Source organism: Pleuronectes platessa, chromosome 4 (genome assembly GCF_947347685.1).
Source record: "Pleuronectes platessa chromosome 4, fPlePla1.1, whole genome shotgun sequence".
NCBI classification, from domain to species: domain Eukaryota; kingdom Metazoa; phylum Chordata; class Actinopteri; order Pleuronectiformes; family Pleuronectidae; genus Pleuronectes; species Pleuronectes platessa.
Window position 1 is genome coordinate 2950546 of NC_070629.1, and position 24309 is coordinate 2974854.

Sequence of the window (24309 nt, forward strand, 5' to 3'; positions counted from 1 at the left end):
AAAAATGTCAACAGCTGCTGGATGGATTGCCATTAAATGTTCAGACATTCATGATTACCCGAAGATAGTATAAATCCGATTTAAATGATCTAAACATTATTGTTTCCTTTAGAACCGTCATTGGGTCTAAAATATGAAATCATTCAAATACTCATAAATAGCCCTTGACATTCACTCAGCTATTTTGTTTTCAGCTAATTAGCTAAGCTAAGATGGTGAATATGGTAAATATTATACTTGTTATACATGCATCATATATAGACATAGATGTAGCTCTGGAGCTACCGCTGCTCAAATTTAACTCTGGTATTCACTCTGGTATTGGGGGAAGACAGTAAAACCACAGCTTTCTGCTGCATGGCTATATGCGTTTTTTTTTTTGACTAGGTGAATAGATCTGTTCAAAACCTGTGCCATGTTTGAAACTAGTGAACAATAATGTGAAGCAAATGGGGTTAAAACGTTTTCAGTGATGATGTACAGTAAGAAAATGAATGCAATGAAAATAATTATCAGCTAGCTATAAATGCTTTAGACCTCTACATCAGAGATGCAGTGGAAGACGATGGGAGACATGATTCCTTATTATTTTACAATAAATCTCATTTGAAAGCTGTGACATATCTCAGAGTGTCAGTATCGTTAAGGTGGCGGGTGCTCACAGTGACAATGCCTGGCTGCGTGTTTGTGTGTTGTTCGTCAATATAAGTGTGTGTCTGCACAGGGGAGGGTGAGGCACGTGTGAGCTAGAACAGAGTTTGTGTGTGTTGGTGTATGCTCCAGGGAGAACATATGCCGGTGTTGACTCGGGGCGGGAGAGGAGGTGGGGGGTGGGTTGAAAGGGGGGGGCATCTGGCGTGTGTCGGGTCAGGGGTCTGCAGCTGTTGATAGCAGGGTGATACACTGACACAGATAGGGGGATCTGACGCAATGATAGCCCCCACTCTGTACCCGTCTGGATGTGAGTGATGGAGCTCGCCGGGCCCCGTGTAAGTGAGAAGTGGACGCTGTGTCTCCAGACGGCGGCCACACAGATGGCCAAGCTGCTGATTGAGATGAGATGGTGAAAAAAGTGGGTATAAAATAAAGCTCAGGCAGCAAAAGGGTAATCAATCTGAAGCAAACAGATTGCTCTGGGGTAATGGTTAGATGGTATGATGTATAAGGCTCGGTGTGGTTTGCCACTCTTGTCTAAGGTGCACTTTGACTGATCCTGTCTGTACAGTACAGTTAATTAGCATTATATGGATTGTCTATCCAGCAGCCTGTTTGATGCCCCCATTCTTTTTAGTTATTTGCTCTTTCATTTCTCCTAATTTTGTCTTCTTTTCCTTCGTGTGTTGCAATTGTAATAAGGTTTAGAGGACAGATGGATGCAGACGAAACTGTCATAGGCTCAAAATGGTTTAAAATAGTAAGCAATCTTTTGAATCCGTCATTTAAAGGAACACTTCCGCCCTAGATTTGAAAGTCTGAACAAATTTAAGGAAGATTCATGAGGTATCATTGGCAAAGAAAGATCATTTTAAAACCACTAATTTTTCTATGCCAGATATAAAGCTACAGGATCATTAGCAGGCACCATCCTGTAGATTTGAAAGTCTGAATGAATTTAAGGAAGATCCAGAAGGGATCAGTGGCAAAGAAAAGTTATTCAGATCATCCAGAGCATCATCCGGAGAACAGGATACAATCTGTGTCCCTCTCCCCTACTATCAGTTTGTTTATTCTGGTGAAAACCCTGCACAAACAACATTGGAGGTGCACTGTGTATTTTGGAGACACACTCTTGGTGCTGTTTCCTCAGCAGAACTTCATTCATAATACAATCTCCCCCTGACGTTGCGCTCTAATCTCTCTGTTTGAGTTCACATTTAAAAGTATAACTATCAGATATAAGAGATATGCCTGGTCCAAGTTGTGAGCCTTGAATATTGACTATAAAAGTCAGAGTGGCAGGATTATCATTTGGCTGCAGCTGACAGATTTAAAATGCTCTCCTTGTGTCCACATGTTTAACAAAGAGGGGAATACATTTATACAATTATATTACTCTTGAACCTGTAATTGACAAGGATCTTACATGTTACTGTTATAATCGCAAATACTGCAATAGTAAATGGCAGTAATTGGTTCATTATGTCTGAAATATTTTGCTACAGTTTATGTAAAATCAATATTTGAAATGTAGTTTTTAATATGATATGATCATAAACAATATCAGCCTAATTTATTGTGTCTACTTTGTGCAGTAAATCATTGTTTGATTTAGTCAAGTGCTCGCCAGTAGTGACTTCTGTCAAACATTGCACTGTTACTTATAACACCATAATGCCCCTTTTTAATGGATGGAGGTACTTGCGAGAGAATGCTTTGATTTCTCCATCAATCTTCTGTTGATTATAGAATGTCAGTGAAAAGACCAAAAGGTTGAAGCTGCAGCTAACGATTGATTTCATAGTTAAATCATCTGCCAATGACATTGTGACTCTAAAACCATCTCAATTTTACAAAGTCGTGTTATGTGTCCAAAATATAAAACAAGGTCTACACGGAATATTCAATATTTACTTTACTTAAATATTATGAGATGAAAAAGCAGCAGGTTTTTTTTATCAATTTCAACAATGTCTGGGTTTTATTTAAAAATGTACCTAACCAAAGCAGTTAATAAACTATTTGTGTGATTAATCATGTTTATATTTCATTAGGATGGATTTGCTCTGTGTCATATTTTTATTATTAAATTAAATCTTAATACCAGCGGAAGTATCTGCATCTCTAGCTCTCTGTACAAATCGTCTAAAACAGCTTAATCTTTGGGCCTTTTTCTTCAGACTTTTACACTGACCATCCGATGGAGTCTGAACAGAATGACAGCATGGGTGAGTTCACAAACAAACTGTCTATCTGTCTCTCTGTCTGTCTCTCTGTCTCTCTGTCTGTCTCTCTGTCTGTCTGTCTGTCTGTCTGTCTGTCTGTCTGTCTGTCTGTCTGTCTGTCTGTCTCTGTCTCTGTCTAAAACAATTTCCATTCCAATCCTCAAGAGGGGAGTATAAACTCAGTAATAAGGGGGCAGCTCTGTCAATGTGCAGCCGTCCCTTGTTCCTCAGCTTCATCAGGGAGAGATAGTGTGAAATTTCACCAGCAGGTTTAAATGATGTGTTTAAAAAGAGCTAAAGATTGCATGATTTTCTTTTTCTGGCTTTAGAAAAAATCAATGTCTGTCTTGGTCTGTGTATAAACAGTACATGCTGGTGGAGAGGTCAGCTGCCTTTTTTCCAGATCCAAGTCCACCATTTTAATGGCATCATCAGAAGAGTCCCTCCATGGCGGGTGAAACGCAAAGTTAAAATGTTAGATGTGTGTCTTCTAGCACAGAGGAAGCTGGGAGCAAAGGTCTAAAGAGAAGCAAACTCTAGAGCAAAGGGTGATGCAATGGTCCAATGTTAAGGTCCAGGTTCAGGCGAAGTTCACTTGGGACTCCCCTGGCTGCTATTGCAGCACCAGGTGGCACCATGAAGGGGTCAGAGGTTGGACACAGTTCAGAAACTGTTGACCTCTCTGTTACTCTGCTGACCTGATAGTGTGCAGCTCTGCTCCGTCCTAGGCTTTCTCATCGCTCCCTTTATAGACCTATGAGAGGAGAAAGAAGTAGTTTGTGTGTGTGTTTGTGTGTGTGTGGGGGGGGGGGGGGGTCGCAAAGAAGTGGAAAGATGCCTGAGAGGAACTACTAAACCTGCGCAAGTAGTGAATGGCTGGCATTGTTATATGTTGCAGGAGAAGGCGTGGATTTATGAGGCTGAGTCTGATTGGGTTGTAAACTTGACGAGGTAGACTCATGGCTGTGACCACTCTCTCTCTCCCTCTGTCTCCCTCTCCCTCTCTCTCTTCCTCGCTCTCTCCTTCTCTCTCTCTCTGATGGCCCTACTTTGCTCCCAGGATGCCTCGGTGCATGCATTGGGCAAGGGTGATTCAGGGGTCAAGGGGGCTGAGGCAGGGCTCCGCAGGCTTGTAAATGTTCTGACAGGGGTGGGAAATCAGAGACCCCCATTCAGTGTCCGAAAAACCCGGGTCAGGGGCCAAATAGCTGAGTTAGCAACAGCTGTTTTCAACACTAACCCTGTCTATTCAGATATCTCAAATGAGGAGAGTTTGCTTCTCTTCCTTGGCCCTTCTTCCAAATCTTTCTCTGGAATCTTGCAGTATGCATCAACATCTTCATGGCCATCTTCATCCTGCAGATGGCCTTTTTTATTGGAGATTGATTTGTGGTTCGCTGGGTTGTAAACCATTAAGAGTATGGTATCCTGGGCACAGATGTAGGTCTTTTGGGTGGTGGTAGAATGCAGGAGTTCATAAAGGCTGAAGCTGTAACTCCTAATCAGTCACACATCTTCCTGGATAAATAATTGATCATTTCAAAGCCTCATCCTAAATTGAGGCCTTTTTATTAATGTATGTTATATAATCCAAATGCTGAATGATTGAAGCAAGTTCTGTGAAATCTATCCTTCATATTAAAATCTGTTTCTATAACCTATGAAGGCACATGTATGTCCCTTGCCTGTATGTCTCACACAGCTGACCAATCGCTGAGGAGTGGGTCATCAGTGGGGTTATCACACTACCTCTGTTCTATGGTTAATCATTACAAGCTGGGGACTAGACTTTCTCTATTAAACTTTGCCTCTGAGGGGCTTGTATCGCTTCAGTCCAAAGAACTTCAATCATTATCTCTTGAGAAGTGGACAAAGTAGGAAAATGAAAATAGATTAAATAATAAAGAATTTGTGCACATGAACAAAATGTATTCCATGCCCGACTGGGTTTTTAACATGGATTGTGTTATCCACAATCCACTATGTTCTGGAAAATTATTTAATTTCCCTGGTCGTTTATCCGTAAAGAAACCTACCTTGTAACTCAGGCCAAGCAGCGAAGCCTCCTGCAGCACTACATGTTCCAGGCCTTAAGGGGGCAGTAGAACCATAACAGCCCTCCATTTTATGTATGCTCCCACGTGCCACCTGGACCCAGTGAACTCAACACCCATATGGAACTACTTGGCTGGAGCCCACCACATGCCTTTCCTTTGTCCTCACATAACTGGGCTAACTTCATATGCCTCTGTCCAAAAGTCATTCAAGATCACCAGGTTTTAATTTTCCTATGTGCTACGCAGCAGAGCAGTCAAACACTACACGCCGCTTCATATCCCTGTCTGTGTTCTTTTATAGTGTTCTCCTTCCATTAAGTGCATTTCACTAAGGTCCTAAGGGCTGTGTTTGACTCAAATGAATGTATAGATAAGCGGATAAAGAATGAAAGGCCAGTTATTGCCTTTTTTTCTTTTACTTGATTTTCCTTTTCCTCTCCGATGGGTGTTCCAGCCTTTTGCACTCCGAACATGGCGTGAGTGCCACTGAGTGTCTGGGAGCTGCCACTGCCGCTGCTGGCCTCTGTCCTTTCTTGTTATTTTAGCCTTTCATAATTCATGTTTAGCCAAGATTTGATTCACCGTCCCTTCTTTCTCGCTGGATGCAACTTGCGTTGGCTTTAGACTTGGGGTCAGCCTGCAGAGTTTTCCAGGTCAGGGAGAAGTGGGTCATGCTGTTCCCAGTGTCAGTTCCTATAACTTCACAGTGTGTGATTACAAAGCCAAACTCCACAGGGATAAACAAGCAAACTTATGTGTGGCCCTGATATATGAAGAAAATAGAATCCATTATCCGCATACAGCCCTCTTTTGCTATACAGCTTAATTGTAAGCCGCAGCGAACCAATGAGCTGACTTTTGATTCAGTCATTCACTTATTCATTTGTAGATGAATCCCTCATTAAAAGTCAGCATTGTATAGCAATATGTAGACTCTGTTTTATTGAATTGTTAATATGTCATCATATATTCATAGAAAATACTTAATCTGTTAATTTAAATATAGATAAATGTAATTGTGTGTGTGTATATATATATATATATATATATTAGAGCTGTGAAAAATAACGCGTTAACGCGTTATGATTAAATTACAGGATTAATTCGTTTTTTTTTTTAACGCATTTAACGCATGCGCAGAAGGACCTTCCAATTCCGCCGCCTCTGCACTAGTCGCCGCTCTAATGCAGTCAGATGGCAGCTGCCATTCAAACAAACAAACAACATGGATAATTCTGATGAACCTGAGGACCTTCTGGACGGGAAGATCGTGTTCCAAAAAAACAAAGATCGAACATTCAGTAAAACCAAGGTGATATGCACACTCTGCGAGAAGACGTTATCGTTTCACCGTAGCAATACCCGCCTAACCACCGCAACGCGAAGCATGTGTTGGTCGGCGAGGGGCGTTCAAGTGGAATGCGCCAAACCAGACTCACTCGCCGGACACATTGTGCAAAAGAAGCGGTCAGCTTTACTGTCAGAGAATTTGAACAAGTTAGTTTGCCTCACCAACTGGCTAAAGACCGAGTAGCTAAGAGGGCCTTTAGAGGCATTAGATTGTATCATGGTGTGGTTAATGGTTGTGTGACAAAAAATATAAAAAATGTCAACCATCCTATGGCTAAGAAGCTCAAATAATTTCTGTTTAATTTAAAAAAAAAAGTTTTATTCAACCACACAATGGCTAAGGAACCCGAATTCTGTTTAGGATGAAGATTATATTAATGTTCCATATGGAAAAGCAATGATAACTGCTGAAGAACTGCTGAGTTGCAGCACAAAAGAAAAGTTAAATGTCATAAATCTTGTTTTCACAAAAATATTCCGAAAAAATCGGTAATGTGATTAATCAAGATTAATCCATAGAAACCTGTGATTAATTTGATTAAAAATTTTAATCATTTCACAGCCCTAATATATATATACATACATACACAAGTGTGTGTGTGTGTATATTAAATATACTTGTTTTTTATTAAGATATCAATTTGTTAAATGGTCTTTATTTATATAACGCTTTTTTAATCTTGATGACCACTCAAAGCGCTTTACAGTAGTTTTGCCATCCACCCATTCACACACTGTCAGGGGCAATTTGGGGCTCAGTATCTTGTCCAAAGACATTTTAGCATGCGCAGACAGGGATCAAACTGTTGATCCTCTTGTTTGTGGATGACCCTTTCCAGCTCCGAACCACAGCCGCCCAACAGACAAGAAGTAACCCAGGCTGTTTCACATTGTCCCCTCCGACACTTTCCGACTGTAAATATAAGGTCTGGGGTCTGCTCCGGCTGGAAAACTTCGATGTGTTTGAAATTTCCCAGCATGGTAACATAACCTTAGAGGGCAATTACTGCAAGATTATTTCCATATGTCTAGATCTCCTCCAATTACACACTGAAATGGGGTTAAGAGGCTTATTAACTTTCCAAGAATTGCGGGCACAGATTGTTTCACTTTAGAAAAATATATATATTTGTGTGAGTTGATTTGAACCGCTGCTGAGTTTGTTGTGTTTCTCAGTTTTACCTCTCATTTTAGTTACAGTACACTTAGGTGACTGTCCTATAATTATAAAGTCTTATGTTCAACCTCCACAGCAGCCTGTCTATCTTTAACGTGTCCTTGACAAGGTTCCTCTGGCATTGGAATTCCTGGAATATCAGTTTTTTGTTTGAGTGGTGTTTCAGTTTGGTAAATTCAGACTTGGTTATGTGACAGTATCAGAGAACAGCAGCTTCTCGGAACAAAGCCCACAGACTTTTCCAGTTTGCTGTGAAGCAGAAAGCTTACAACATTAACAAACATGAACTAAAAACCATTTTGAGTCATGGAAGCGGTCATACGTTATCAGAGAAAATCGGGGAAAGTCATGCAATGTAACATCTGGGTCTTGGTGGGAATTTTGCTGCATAGGCGACATGCTGAACCCCCTACCTGCCTGGTTAAGATAAGATTGTCAAATAATGTGATGTCCAGTTTGTATAACAGCGAGGCTCAATCTTTAGTGGCTGTACCAGATCTGTATAGACACCTTGGTCTTTTGAATTACAGATCTAAAACGACAAGAAATAATCTGTGACAGCCCAAAGAAATGTCTAAAATATACAAATAATTACTTTGAATACATTTGTTGATTTATAAAGACATTTAGATCCCTACTTCACAAGATAATGTAATGGATGCTATAAAAAACATTTCTTCATGTCTCACATCCATATTCACATTAGCATGATTTTTCCATTCTATTTTCGATCTTATAAGAAAATGTCAGGTACAGCTGGTATACTGAATGATTCTGTTTGCAAAATAAGCTTTGATTGTATAAGGTACTAAATAACTAAGGTATTATATCAGCACCAGTATTAAAAAATGTTCATCAATTCCCGACTTTATCCATTACTGCTGCTGTGACTTAGTTTGTTTCCATTCACATCCTTGTAGTTTAAAAATCATGTGTTGTGGCTTGAAACATTGCTGATTGGATAATTCATCCCACAGAACGTCATGTCTGCCCGTTGGTCAAACTTACTGTATGGTATTGCTGTGTGGTAATAATGTTGCAGATGTCAATGTGCACTGACTGAAGGACAAGCACAGCTGATAGCACAACTTTTATTAGAAATGAAAACAGATGTTTTCACTGTGCTATTCAGACACATATTAAGCAGTAACATGCTTCAGGGAACAGTTTGATGTAACATGTACTTGTTATGTGTAGTAAATAATTAAAGGCATTCTACATTTTTATGTCCAGAGTCAGCTTTTATATTTTGATCATGATGTGGTGATAATGGTGATCCTAGAACAAAACAAAAAAATCGGTGGATTCAACCAAATTACAAATATTAATTTCAATAATGTAATATTAACTCACTTATCACTAGGGTCATTCAGTTGGTGTAGGTCACTTTATCCTTTGATTCATTCACACTTGAAATATCAAGAGATTTTTGCCTCCACCCAAATACAAAATTGTTTTTTTATTATAATAACATTTTGCTTTGGTGATGCCCACAGAAGTAAGAAATCGATTTTTTAAAAAGTGTCCTTTATACCACAGACCTCACTGTTTACATTTTCCAACAGAAGTACAGTGAAGAAATAAACCTTGTAAAATCAGAGCATTCCTTGGATTATCAGAGAGATGCCATTTCTGGAATAAGATGTTGTTTGATATTTGAAACCAAATGTTTTAGCATGTATGAAATTACTTTCATCTCCTTAATATGAGCAGGCTGAGACGATTATTTCAGAACGTGCTGTGTATCCAGATACACTGGTAAGTGAGGAAATATGTTTTTCTTACATTATGGGTGAACAAATTTATTGAAAAGTACCACTTGGAACTTCATATGTGACAACAATCTGAACTTTAATGCGAAGATTTTTGTACAGTGGCATCGGAACAATGCAAATAGTAAACTTGTATTTAAAAGCCTTAATCAGTCTTAAGCATGCAAAGCTTTGGTTATCCTTCATTTCTCACATTACAATAAAATGTTATATCAGGCCTTTTCACAACAGTTGGTGTTGTTGGTCCCCGGGGCTGGTCGCTTACTGAGGTGTTTGAACCGCAGTCTGCATTCATTGATCAGTGAGTTATTCTTATGTAAACCCACCGACAGCAATGAATGTTTATTGCAGCCTTGAGAGTGAACGCCTCCTGCGTCACAGCTGATCTGGTGCCTAATGAAATGTGTCCAAGAGATTAAAACCAACTGGAAGGCCCATGTTTGATATATACTCAGCATAACTGAAATGTTTCATGGTGTTTGGTTTCCATACAGTTGTGTTTGTTTTGGGATACCTCAGGGTACATTTAACGGTCGATGGTTTCGTTTAGAGTTAAAACTCACCGACAGCGTTGAATGTTCACTGTGGGCACCAGGAACTTGAATCTGGTTGCTTGTGAAAATCAACACATGCAACATGAGTGCATAACTTAAGTTTTCACCTTTGTGTGACCCACACAAGTATAAAATCACAGAAACACTCCATTTATATATATTAAACATGTCTGCTATTCAAATATAAACATATTTTTTGGGTAATCCTGCTGTGAAGGCATACCTGTCCCTTACAGCAATTACTGACTTTGCAATGCTAATCGTCACCAAGAAAACAAGCTAGATATAGCTGAATGCTGCCAGTATCAAATTCTTTTGTGTGTGTGTGTGTGTTTTGTTTTGTTTCTCTTGGCCTTTGTTGAGCATTTCCATGTCAAGACGTATTGCCACCCATGTCGACATGGAGGTTCAAATGATGTTGATGAGAAGAAGTGGAAGTGAAGAAAGATTGTGAGACGGTGATGCGAAGGTGTGGCTTTCCTTAAATAGCCTTGCAGACGTGCTGAATGCCATGATCGCTGTCATCATTCTCACCTTATGCAGATGTACTAACAAAACTCTCATCTGTCTCCGTCGAGGCTGCGCTCCTCTCATCTTCAGCCAGCAGCAAGAAGAGGAACAAAAAGAATGGGGAAAAAAATCTGAAATGGCAGGAATAAAAGGACAGAAGACGATGTCAGTCTGGCTCATGGAAAGAGGCGAATTGGTGCAAGTGTGATCAGAGAGTGCCGCTGTGCCCCTCAGCTTAAACTAGTGCACTGCAGTGTTCAGCTAGTTAGTGATTACTGTTCCCTTTACCCTGCTCTGAACCTCAGCTTCTGCTCTGGGAGTACGCCTTCCCATGTTCGCCTCTTTGAGGTTGGAAAATCATGCAGTCATGTTTTATTAATGTGCTCTCTGTCTGTCTGTCCTTTTCTGTCTTCCTCTCCCCTGTCTTTCAGAAGAGATTTAGAACACTGCATTTTTCTTTGTTCTGCATCCTCTCTTCAGATAGAATTTTGGTATATTATATAGGTTGGGGTTTTGATTTGAAGAGGTACTGGAACCTGTTAGGAAAGGTAGTGAATATCAGTAGAGAGATTAGTTGCAGTTTTGTGGGATTCGGGTTGTGTCAAGACATAGAATCAGAGAACTGGATCTGTAGAGTCTCTCGTTGGTATTTACACACTTTAGGCTCTTAGAAAGAAGCCACTTCGTCCTCCTTTCTGCATAATGCAGGATCACTTTTGGAAGAGGGCACTGTTGTCCTTCTCCTGCATTGACACAATTTACCAGTCATTATTACCACAAATCATCATTAAAACATTCTACAATATCAACTTTTTTTTAAAATCAGTGTCGTTGTTCCCATAAAGTGATTACTTACCACCTTGAATCAAAAAATGATTTGCCCTAAAAATGACTTTTTATCTTGAATTCAAACTGCCTTGATGCCTCAGTGGCCTCAATGTGTCCCACATTTTTCAATTTCTCTCTGTGTTTCTACTCAGATGGGATGGGAAGCAATCGTTTTTTTAGTTCCTCTGGCTCGGGCTTCAGTGGCTTCCCTCCTTGGCTGCATGCCTGAGAAACACAGGGGCTTTTTTCATTCTCAAATATCCCTCTCCCTCCCCCTGCCATTTCCATCCAACTTGACTTCCGCTCTCCCTGCACTTCGTAGAACTTTTGGGAAATGTGTGTTAACACATGCTGACTTATTCATCAGTTTGAGGTATGGCCACGCTCTGCTTCAGGGTCCTTGATAATACCGCTGTTGGCATGGTCCCAAGAAACATTTGCATAACGGAAAATCATGCAAAAGTGTAGTGTGTAAAAATAGCTGGATGAGCATGACAGCCTGACAAGGCCAGAGTGAAGAGTACAACAGTGTGACTGAACCAGTGTGAACCCGGCGTCGTCAGCACATACCAGGGGTTGGACAATGAGAAGCACACAGTGTACTCTTCGTCAGATTGCCTGCATAGCTGGCTGGTTTTTAGCCAGGGCTCCATTCTGCCTGAAACGAGGCCACTGCAACAGAGATACACAAATCTGAAAAATGAAAAACTCAATTTCTTAAAACCTGTCTATTGTGTTAGTTATGTTAGGATAGCTGGATTGGAGAACACATTCAACTGGTTTATTTTATGTAAAGGTGAACTTTAGGTCAGTGATATGATTAGACATGACCAAAACGTTGATCCCCTCGTACAGAGTTATCAATGGTTCTCTGACTTATCCGTTGTCAGGGATTAAGCTCTGCAAAAGTTGTAGGAATGCTGCCTGAAATATGAAGAATTGGATCATGTGGGAATCTATTCTCAGACAAGAACCCTAGGGGAATGGAGCCTGCGCACCAGCAACAAGAACTCAGAGTTGCAAATACTGTTTCTCTCTGTAAGAGGGTTTCGACAACTTGATTTGGCTTCTGGTAAAATCTAAAATAAAACCTTACCCAGGAACTGAAAATGTTGAGCCAGGAACTGAGCTGCTATTCTCTGGATTGGAAAGTGAATGTATCCACCAATCTTAAAAATAAAAGAAGACCTCCACGCTTATCTGTTATCAGTTATCCTATAAAACGACCCACTATTTAAAGTCACAGGCAAACATCGTTCATTTCACAGAATCCAATATGCTGTGACAAGACAGGCACAGGGTGTCAAAATGTGATTAGGAAAACCCGAACATGCTTTATATCTGTCCCATTCCTCTGACAATACAGATGTTTTGCTCACATACCAGTACTCACATTAACCTGACACTCCTAGCATAGCTCAGATGCCTGTTCAAGAATACTCCGGGTGGGAGACTGCCAGCATATGCGCTCACACACTTTCCCCATCTCATCATGTCTCTTTACAATTATTATTACACAATCAGCTGGTACTGCTAATGGAAGTGCACAGGAAGATTTAATCGCTCAAATCGCTTGTGGTGTAAGTGATCCTCTTTTTTGGCAAACTCAATCAAATTCAACAAATATGGCTTAATTGCTATGCCAGTCATAAAATAGGCTTTAAGTCAGATTGGACATTTTAATATCTGCTCGAATTGAGAAGTTTGTCATGACATTTAGCATGCGCTGGTTTGTAAAATATAGTATTTAGCTGTGCTACTGCTGTCTTTGTTGCCACATAATTAAAGAGTGTGGACTGTGATGTAACAGAATTGATATAATGTCAGCAGGAGGCTAAAATCAGTAAATAAAGCAGGGTTAAATTAGGGACCAGCATTGCCCTAACAGTAGCACTATTATGACTGTATAATGTAATTTTATTGCTTACATATTTACAATTGACTAGAACTACTCGTGCTATATATAACACTATTTTGATTCTCATGTAGAATGAGGATTTTGTATTATTTTATCTATCATATTATAATTTAATTCAGTAAAACTTAAGTGCTATGAGGGATATGAGGACGCAAATGTCCCAGTTAGATGATGTGGAATTTCTCCAGAGTTTTTCCTGCAATCAAAGTGGATAATTCCAGAATGAACCCATTGGAGAACACAGCAGGAGATTCTCTGGAGGAATCACTAAGAGTAAGTGGATATTTTGACGACATTTCTGTCTCACCACGGATGAAAAATTTAAATAAAAAATCAATGACAAAGACTTTGGAGAAGTTTTGGTAATACAGGCTGATGTCGGATGCGCTGTGAAACAAGGGATAATCTACACAAGGGAATTAACATGTTATGTCCTGCATGCCCCTGCATGCTGTGCCACCCCTCCCCTGAATGCATTTTAGATTGTTGTGTTGTTGTAAGGGCATCTGGCTGGAGAATCTCCTGCTGAGTTGCTCGTATGCGAAACTCTGAAGAAAGTCCAGACCCGATTTTTCGGACATTATCCAGATTTTGGATGTCTGAAAACAATCACAGTCAGGTATAGACCTTACAATATTGATTTTGATTGTGAAATATATTCTTTTTCTCTTATAATACAATCAATATATCTAGTCTCTAGCTGCTGAGCATGCTTAAAAGGATAGAAGTTTGATGCTGAATGCACATGATTTCTGAACCTTAAATTCTAGAATAAAAAACCTTAAATAGCTGAACCTTGTACAGTTTCAAGCAATTGATTATTTATCAAAGATTTCACAATTTGGTAAGCCATAGTGTGTTTCTTTGGTGCTTGTTGTGCATTGGTTTTTAGCTATTAAAAAAGCCATACTGGCTGTACCTGAGTACAGGCAGCTGTGTCCAGGCTGGCCCTGCTCCAACAAGAGGACTCCTTCAGAAGGAATGCCAAGCCTTTTCAGAAACACCCTGCCTCCACGTGCCATGGATCATCCTGCCAAGGCTCCAGGGGTTTCATTTGCAGCCATAACTGTGGTTGAGCCAGCACCCAGCAATGCTGCCAACTCCTATCTCAGCATTAGGATATGTCTCTCACTTGATAGTGACATATTGTTTTCTCTAACATACAACCCTCCCCGCTTATGACTTACCTTTTCCCTTCGTTTTCTCCTCAGATCCTCCTTGTAGCACCTTTTCAGTGCTGATAGACGTGCCTGTCTTTCTCTCTCTGTTCTGCACCTTTGAACCTGCGTTGATGCAGTTGATCACATCATGTCAGTCTGGCTCTATTTGACGTATCCACTACTGCAGCATGCCTAAGAGAACTGCACTGTAAGGCACACTCCTCCCTCTTCCCTGAAGCTTCGTCGGCTCATTTCAGTCATGAGCACTGAGACTGATGAATCTGGAGCCTGGGCTCTTTTCGCAGCAGTTTTGAGGATCTCTAACAAAGCGGGATGAGAGAGCCCTTTGTGGCTGTCTTCTGGATTTAACCGTCACATTTCTCTGGAGCCTGCTGCCACTTTTTATCTTCAAAAGACTTTATCCCTAGGTCAGACTCGCAGCCCCATTTGAACGCTGGCATTGTCAAAGCTCACATGCAGAATCCTTGCTCTGACTATCATATTTAGATATTCCGGAACTCAGTCGGTTTGAATCTCTGGGGCTTGATTAGGTCATTAAAACACAGCAGAAATATTTTTGAAAAACACAAATAATCTATCCTCAATGCTCACTTGAAGCACATAATCCACATTTAAATCTGTCATGTCAACGTGGTGCTGTGGTCGGAGCATTTCCCTCGCCAGCCCGGTGCTTAAACTCACTGCACCCTGGACTGCAGTAATAAATGGCATAGAGCAGGGGACTGGGCTCTCAAATTGATCATCATCACCATCATCATCATCATCATTTTAAAACACTCTGTCTCCTACACCCTGCACCCATCTCACAAACCAAGCCTCAAACTGAGAGATTTAGAAATGGCACAGAGCAGGAAAGCAGTGAAAATCACAGACGGCAATTCGGATTTCACATTTCCGTTATTAGTGGGTGCCAGCAGGGTGAGCTACCATGGGAATGACCTGGATACTGATCACCCTTTTCCCAGACGCTGGCTGTGCCACCCTACGGCCAGACAGTGGTGTAGTCGTTCTAAATGGTGTTGATTATGTTTTTAGCAAAGGTAACTGTGGAGAAATATAAGTTAAAGGAGCTAGTTCAAGGGAAGCAAAGAACCTCATTTCGCTTAAAATATTTAGGTGCATCCTGAAAAATACACCTTCAGCCACTCCCAATCCAAAAGCATACAGGACATAGAGATACGTGGTGCAAATTATGTACAAATTACTAAATCTTGAATAGCTTCTCTTCTATTGGGTTTAGAAATAGTTAAAATCAGAGCCCCTTAGCCCTTTGCATTGTTAGCACCTTGCCACATCTAGACTTAACAATTTCATTAATCTTATTACCATATTTTGTCGATGGTTACATATTACTCCCATAGATCGATTTTACCCTTTTTTTTTTTTTTTGCATGACAAACATTACAAAGCACCCGGCCTCATCACAGTAGGGAAGCGTGCCGCTGCATCGCATCAGCAGGGACATTGTGTTCTTAATGTGCTGTACAATGCTTTGTGGTCTGTTGACCTGATCAGCTCCGCCTAAGCCAAAGTTGAGCTCATCTTTATGTCCTGGTGTATCTGTAAAAGACAGGCGACCAGTGCTCAAATATAATGTATTTTTCAGTGATAGTGATAACACTGCGCTACAATTCTAGAATGAAGAAGTCGTCATTGCGGCGTTTTGGATTGGCTGATCCTCTGCATAACTGTCTGACGACTGTGCAGCAGAGTTGTTGAGGCCAGTGCTTTGGAGAGTTGCTCAGATACTTAACCCTCTTCCCCCCACCTTCCTCTTCTCTAGCAGAGGAAAATCTCTGCTGAATTCATGTCTCCTTTCAGATTTCTAAGAGGCGTTAAACCTTTCTGGATTAAAGAAGGTAATCTGACAGGCAGAAGATTGTATTAGCCAGAGTGTTGGCAGAGCTTTTAATTTCTCCTCTCTTTTCATTTCCCCCTCTCAGCCACCCTCTCCTGCTGACCTGCTAGATGGTATTATTGTGTTTTTCTTTTGAAATACAGCAAAAACATCCACATCTTCTCCACTATTCACTCTCTTCTCTCTTTCTCACGTGCTATGTATCCCACTCTTTCCATATATCTCCTCTTCCAATCTCTCCCACCTCTCTCTCTGGCTCAGCTGTGACAGCATACTTGTGTGAACCCATGATTTATCATTTGCTAATCCGAGCTGATTACGGAGCTTTCCACATGGCCCTTATCTGTTGCTGAGCCTGCTTTTCACTCCATAGCTGCCAATTATCTTTCAGGCAGCCTGCAAACAGACCCTGTCAGCCAGCTGCCGAACTAAAGTATACATGCAGGCGCACCAATGATAGGCTGCCTGGACAATGTATTTTTGGTTCAAGTACTTGTTGAAATGTCAGATGAGAGATGAAATTCAGAATTGCGTTTTGAAAAAGTTCTGCTCATTCACCAAATGCTCATCAGAATCCTGTGCAAAGGGCAGGGACATGTTGAGTGGTTCTACAGAGGAAGGGTAGAACAAAATATAATACAATCTGTCCATGGTGGACACATAACTTCTTGACACACTGGATCCAGTCATGGCATTACTTTACTTACTAGAAATTATGCTGACAAATTTTAAAGCTTTAATCTGAATATTTGTCCTGGACACTCTCCTGAAGGCAGAGAGCTTTAACTTATTTGACCTGACATCCTGAAGCTTGAATATTAGTATATTAGCATCAAGGTCAACATTCTGCTGGCCTGCCAAATCTACCAGCCACATAGTTAGGACAGAGAGCTGTGATGGCGATGCCTCACAGTGACTCATCCAACACTTCCTGTAGCCAGGCAGCAGGACGGTCAAGGTTGGCCTATGACAGCATGAGGTTATGGGGAGCCTGGCCTGCGGGGAGGGTATGCAGATCACGGCCTGCTCAGCTGATGTGGCGTCCAATTGTCAGCATAATGGGAAGTGACGTGCACATCAGAGCAATGTGGGTCAGAGCGCCAGACGATCAGCCCTCGGCCTGTATCTGCTCCGCCTGTCTAATCTGCAGTAGTCTAACCAGATGAGACTCTCTAATCGACCCTGATATTCAGTGAGCACACATTACCATCTTCACTCACGCTCAGGAACGCAAACACACATGGAATGGAGGGAGTTCTACGGTGGCCCTGAGAGCTCAATGAACAGCAACTTAATAAAACACATGCAAGTTGACAAAACACAAACAAAGTAAGAAAACATCTTCATCAATTTCACAACACAACACAACACATTACAAAAAGTGCGCAGCAAATACACAAACGCGCAGCACCGCGCTACAAATAGAGAAATGCGCTGCAAATAGAGGAGAAACGACAACGGAAGTGTTTCCAGAGGACAGCTAAAAGTGATGGACACTGCTGCCACAGCAGACACAAAAACATCCAGTACATCATACAAATTCGTTTCTACAAAGGGGGTCAGCAACCCGGGGCTCTGGAGCCGTATGCGGCTCTTCTGCCCGTGTGTGTGTGTGTGTGTGGCGACCCCGCCCACTCGCTCAGAAGATGGGGCAAAATGTCTCTTTTGACGGTAAGGGTTTCCTACCCCTGCACACTATGGACAATACATTGCCTCACAAACAGGGGCTTGCTTGTTAGCGCTGTTTATTCAGTTTAACAGGAGAAGACAGCATGTCTCTAGATCGGACCCTCTTCTGTGCTCAGAGCTCACTGTGACTCGCACACGCACACAGAGGGGCTGAAGAGCCGCATACGGCTCCAGAGCCCCGGGTTGCCGACCCCTGTGTGGAACCGAATTTGTATGATGTATTGGACGTTTTTGTGTCTCCTGTGGCAGCAGTGTCCATCACTTTTAGCTGTCCTCTGGAAACACTTCCGTTGTCGTTTCTCCTCTATTTGCAGCGCGTTTCTCTATTTGCAGCACGGTGCTGCGCTTTTGTGTATTTGCTGCTCACTTTTTGTATTTGCTGCTCATTTCTGTAATGTGCTGTGTTGTGTTGTAACATTTATGAAGATGTTTTCTTACTTTGCTTGTGTTTTGTCAACTTGCAAGTGTTTTCTTAGGTTGCTGTTCGTTGAGCTCTCAGGGCCACCGTAGAGTTCTCCATCTTAAAAAAAAAAGAGATTCAAACATAGTGGGTGTAAGTGGAAAGAATGCAGTTCTCTTGTAAAACATTGAATCATGATTTAATTGTGAAGGCGTATAGCGAACAATCATGTAAATAAGGGACCAGGAAAGTGCTCCCTCCTCCGTCTCTCTGAGTCAAACGTGGCTGAAGGTCCTAGGAAATATTGGGCTGGGCAAACTGCTATGCTTATTTCTTTTTTTGTTTGGAAAGCAAAATAAACCCTGATTTTACACTTCCATTTATCTCCTCATCTCTGCTCCTCTTCCTTTGATGCATCAACCAGTATATTTATAATATTTTCTAAATGGTGTGGTCTGTGGTTTCCCCGCAGTGCAACATGGACTGAGCTGTGCTTTTTTCACCGGGTGAAAATGGGTTGGATAGAAGTCGTACTTAATCGGATTCCCATGACATGGTCAGGGGCAGGCGTTTGGAGGGAGGAAGGGGAAGGAAACGGAAAGGTTGTTGAGGGTGCAGTAAGTAGCAGTGTTGGAGGGAAAAAGTTTTGCAAGTGTTTGCTTAGCACCTGTGTACGGACTTAAGAACTCCATCGTAGCCAGAGGGAAGCGACACATGGGGGCCTTGAAGTGTTTTGACATTTTCTGCTCAAACAGGTTTTTTTACGGCAGGGGGAAGAGGCCCGGAGGAGTTCAGCCTGTGCGAATCTGCCTCTGTCTCATCAAAGGCAGTAATTTCCTGTTCATTTCAGGCCCCCATCCCCCAACCTAGAACTCTTGTCTGCTAATCCCACCCCTACAAACTGCCCCCACTCTCCTCTCCTCCCTCCAAACCCCGCTCCGAGCCCCCCTGCTGGTGTCCTGCCTGCCTGTGCTTCAGCTTGCTACACCCCAGGGCTTGGGACTGGAAGGCTATATGCTTTGTGTCAGCAGGCTTGCGGCTGAGCACTAACAAATCCTCATTGTCCCACGCGGGAGTGGTGACAGAGGGGGAGGGGGCATTGCTGTCTGGTTTCTATTCAAATCCAGGTACACACACAGGCCTGCGAGGGAGCAAGGGGAGCAAAGGGACTTATAGCGCTCCAAGCCTCGAACCAACGTCCACCCAGACCTTTAGAGCAGGGTCTCAGCAACTGATCAGACATCTGCTGATGAGCAAGTGATACTGGACTTGACAAAACTGTCAATGTTTCCTGAATGCTGCAAAAATCCAAGTGTTATCATTCTGTCAACAATGGACTTTGACTACCTGTAATCAATTGGGAAAGTTTGTACCATTTTTTAAAGAACAGAGTGTATTTTTCCCTTCTCATTTGGAATCCAAACACTGCAGTAGCAGCTGTATGTAGGCTGAAGTCAATATTTGAGCGGCCTGTGTTTCAGTGACAATCTCATGGAACGACTCTGATGACTCGGGTTATGTAGTGTATGACTCTAGTTGTCATTCATTTCTGGTGGTGAGGGCTGAGATGTGTATCTAGGTAACAAGACTCTACATGTACAGGCATTTCAGAGAATCACTGGTAGTCGGCTTTTAGTTCAAGAGCCTCAGACATTTGATACATGTATAGTTTTTTTTAATTTGAATTGGTGGAAATGGAAGTGAAGACACAAGCTGTGTGTGAGCTTCGAAGAGGAGCCCTTTCTCGCAATCGCCAGCACTCTGCAACAGTCCAGACTTACTGTATTTATGTGTGTGTTTGTTTTGTTTGTTTCTCATGTTAAGCCTTTATGCTGTCAGTGAATGTGTTTTTTGAAAGGGGACTACTACAGCAGCACCAGCCATCTGTGATAAGGGGCAGTGTTTTTCTCGGTTGGTGCTACTCCCTCACGCACTCAGCTTTTTGTGGTGGATTAAGAGCTTTGGACAAGAGCAGAGCAGGGCAAAAAATACAGGGACAGCCAGCATTTCCTGTCAATAAATACATTCCAAACCCAACGACCCCCACGCAAGCCGGCGGGGAAAAACCAATAGAAAAGGGAATAGAAAAAAACAACCTCAAAATTACAGTCTGTCCCTCTTTTGTCTATTTTTCACTGCCTCCTATATCTGTACTTGTTCTGTCATATTTTTCTCCTTAAAAGATTTTGTTAACTCTAGAAAGTTATTTATATCAGTCTTTTTGATTTTTGATTGAAGCCATTTAAATGTAACTTTATCTGCAAACTGAAAAATTGTGACAAGTGATGCAAGGTAAATTATTTTTAGCTCTTCAACTGTGCCTTAACTCCCTGATTTTGGCAGAGCAAAGCATAGAGAGCTTCTCAAAGAAGGTGAGGTGCGAGGTGAACACTTTGAGAGGTGGTCACAAAGTGAAGCATGGTCACCCCTAACCCCGTCCGCAACTCTAACCCTCACCCTAACGCTAAAGGCAGGCTACCCCCTCCCCTCGTGGTGCGGAGCAGCAGCTGGCTGACCTGTCCCTCCACTGCTGCCTCTAATGGCTGACCTGCCCTGTCTGGACGGCCCTGCTCGCTTTTGTCTACTGTCTGGCTCAGTTCCTCCCAGTTAAACATCGCTACTGGCTACCGCAGTCTGCATTTCCACAGAGCAAGCTTTAGAAAAAAAACACAGACCCTTTCCACAATTGGCACACTTTGTCCAGTACGCGCAATCTCTCTGTCTCTCTTGCACATACATCCTTTTTAAAACTCTCCCACACACAGAGCCTCTGTCTGGTTTCACACACATATACACACAAGCGCACACACACACAATATAGACAAACTGTACCAAGCACAAACACTCACACGTAACATGAAATAAAGTAAACTCTTTTGTCTCTGTGCCTTCTATAACGGAAAAAAAGCCTTTCTTGCAATTTAACATTTATGACAAATACGTTTTTTCTATAAAATCACAAATGGATTTTTAGTTTGTTTGAATGAGTCATGCAGTGGTGTTAAACAAAATTTGAACAAATGGAAAAGTGCTAAAGGCAAGTGAAGTTTTAATCAGTGAAGACTCAAGGAAGGACGAGCAGTTCAAATACTTACCTACGGTGTGGCCAAAACTTCGGCAGTGTGAATCTGTGGCGACTACGGTGGTAAAAAAAAAGAACGAGCAAAAGCTTCCATATTCAGGGATAAACCTCATGCAGACGGGCTGAAAAGTTGCTGTTGAAATGGATTGAACCGGTCCCTCTCCATGTATCTCTCCCAGACCAACACACACTTCCAGATACACACATAGTCTTTCAGTCTGATCTCCCTGCCTCTAGTGGGAACCCAGCCAGTAGTGTGCAAATACAAGTGCCTTACAAATCTCTCTCTTTCTCTTTCTCTCCCTTACCCTTCCTCCCTCCTCCTCTCTCTCTTTCCATGGTTCTACGTAGATAAACAAGCACATGCATTCCCCCACACACATGCACACACGCACACACACAGAGCTTGGCTACGACACAAGTTATTGAACTGCTCCACATTTTCTTCCATGCACTATATATGAGGCAGTTGATGGACAGCAACACACAGTCATGTGTAGAGCAAGGGATGCTTTGATTGGCTGATGGTCCGGGAGAAGGGGGGTAGGGGGTGCTGTGATTGGTCTGAGCTCAAACCATTGAAAGTAGAAGGCTTCTCTATTGAATGGCTGCGGTTCTGGGTGGAGTTTGGGTGACATTGCTCAGAAGAAAACAACGTCCTGAGAGTTAAATCCCTTCACTGGATTTTTTTCATTGCTGTGGCCAGACAGTACGGAGTAATTGTTTCACTCTTGTGAAATAGAAACATTAGCGTGAACACAATTAAATAAATCGCAACAAAAACAATAAAAGGCCACATTTGCTGAATCAAATTGCTATAGTATTAACATTTTAATGCATATCAGAATTATTTGTTCTGCTCTCCGCTGACTTAAGCTGCTTTCAGATGCCGCAGATCCTCTGTATTTTCTCCAGAGGCGGTGCATGTGTGTACATAAATGTCCAAGTGAGACACTCAGTTTCTACTGACTTTATCCTCCTGACTTCCGTGGAAATCCAGGAGAAGTTGATGTGTGAGTGGGGGGTTATGACACTTCTAACGCGCGACAGATGCAAAATAGATTTTTTTTTAATCTCCCGGTGAAAAACGGCATCATACACGTAGAAGACACAGACAAAGATGTCAAGATAGAGTGTGGTGATAAGAGCGGATGACATATTGGGTTGCTGCAAACAAAATCATGTGATCTACGCAGCAGAGTTAATGCATCACTTCCTGCCTCTCACCAGGAAGTTAAAAAGGAAATTTGTTGCTGTTGTGAACGCATCTGTGCAGAAAACCTCCTGCTGTCTTGTGCATGTGTGAAAGGCAAACTACGGGTAAACTCTGTGGCCAATTCTCCGGATTTTACCTGGAAGTCATGTCTGAAAACGGCTTAAGTGTTAGTACGACCCTATCAAAGGGGGGGGGGGGGGGTCAAAAGTACACTCCTGATCAAAATCTTAAGACCAGTTAAAAAATTGCATGAATTTGCATTTTGCACTGTTGAATCTTAGGAAGGTTCTAAGTAGAGTTTCAAAATGCAAAAAGAAGAAATGGGAACAAGAGACCAAAAGTTGTGAGCAGGCAATTTATTGAAAACAACAATTTAACTGAAGTAGGCTGTTCATCAGCTGATCAAAAGTTTAAGACCACAGCTAAAAAAAGAAAAAAACCCTCCTAAAACAGAAATTAAAGTGTCAAAAACTGACTCAGTAATGAGTAGCTCCACCATTATTGTTGATCACTTCAAAAATTCGTTTTGGCATGCTTGATGCAAGTGTTTCCAAAAGGCTAGTGCGAATGTTGTGCCAAGTGGTGAAGATGGCTTCACGAAGGGCATCCACTGTCTGGAACTGAATTCCATTTTTGTAAACTTCCCATGCCGTCCATCCCCAAATGTTCTCAATTGGATTAAGATCAGGGGAACACGCAGGATGGTCCAAAAGAGTGATGTTATTCTCCTGGAAAAAAGTCTTGGTCAGACGGGCATTGTGAATTGGAGCGTTGTCCTGCTGAAAAACCCAGTCGTTACCACACAGACGAGGGCCCTCAGTCATGAGGGATGCCCGCTGCAACATCTCCACATAGCCAGCTGCTGTTTGATGCCCCTGCACAACCTGGAGCTCCATTGTTCCATTGAAGGAAAAAGCACCCCAGATCATGATGGCTCCCCCTCCACTGTGCCGCGTAGAAAACATCTCAGGTGGCATCTCCTTGTCATGCCAGTAACGTTGGAAGCCATCAGGACCATCAATGTTACATTTTTTCTCGTCAGAGAATAAAACTTTCTTCCACCTTTGAATGTCCCATGTTTGGTGCTCCCTTGCAAAGTCTAAACGGGCAATTTTGTGGCGTTGAAGGAGACGTGGCCTTTGAAGACGTTTCTTGTTTTTGAAGCCCTTCCTTCGCAGATGCCGTCTGATGGTTATTGGGCTGCAGTCAGCACCAGTAATGGCCTTAATTTGGGACGATCCTCGTCCCAAATTAAGGCCAGGTTCTACCACTTGATTTGTTTGTTCCATAACCCTGAGGATCTTTTAAGAAATGCAAAATGACTGTCTTACTGCGTCCAACCTCAGCAGCGATGGCACGTTGTGAGAGGCCTTGTTTATGCAGTTCAACAATCCTACCACGTTCAAAGACGGTGAGCTTTTTTGCCTTTGCCATCAAGAGATCTTCACAGTGTGATTACTTGACAGGAAATGACATGGAATCCAAATTTTTGCACAGATTTTGGCTTTTAAAGGCTGTGGTCTTAAACTTTTGATCAGCTGATGAACAGCCTATTTGAGTTAAATTGTTGTTTTCAATAAATTGCCTGCTCACAACTTTTGGTCTCTTGTTCCTATTTCTTCTTTTTGCATTTTGAAGCTCTACTTAGAACCTTCCTAAGATCCAACAGTGCAAAATGCAAATTCATGCAATTTTTTAACTGGTCTTAAGTGTATGTTGGGCTGCCTTAAAGGTATAAAATAAAATGTTATGTTGGTCTAGTAAGACAAATTTATGTGAACATACATTTGTGAGTGATGATGGCGTAGCTCTGCCTGGAGCTCTGCCAAGTGCTT

The 24309-nt window shown here is 41.9% G+C and overlaps 1 protein-coding gene across 3 annotated transcripts in view; it reads left to right on the forward strand.

Annotated features, from left to right (window-relative positions):
- nr6a1a (nuclear receptor subfamily 6, group A, member 1a) overlaps positions 1 to 24309 on the forward strand; it is an 88830-nt gene that overhangs the window by 14298 nt on the left and 50223 nt on the right. For all 3 annotated transcript variants that reach the window (XM_053420750.1, XM_053420751.1, XM_053420752.1), the window contains one exon: positions 2838 to 2885. In XM_053420750.1, the coding sequence (XP_053276725.1) occupies positions 2838 to 2885 (48 nt within the window). The remainder of the gene's footprint in view (positions 1 to 2837; positions 2886 to 24309) is intronic.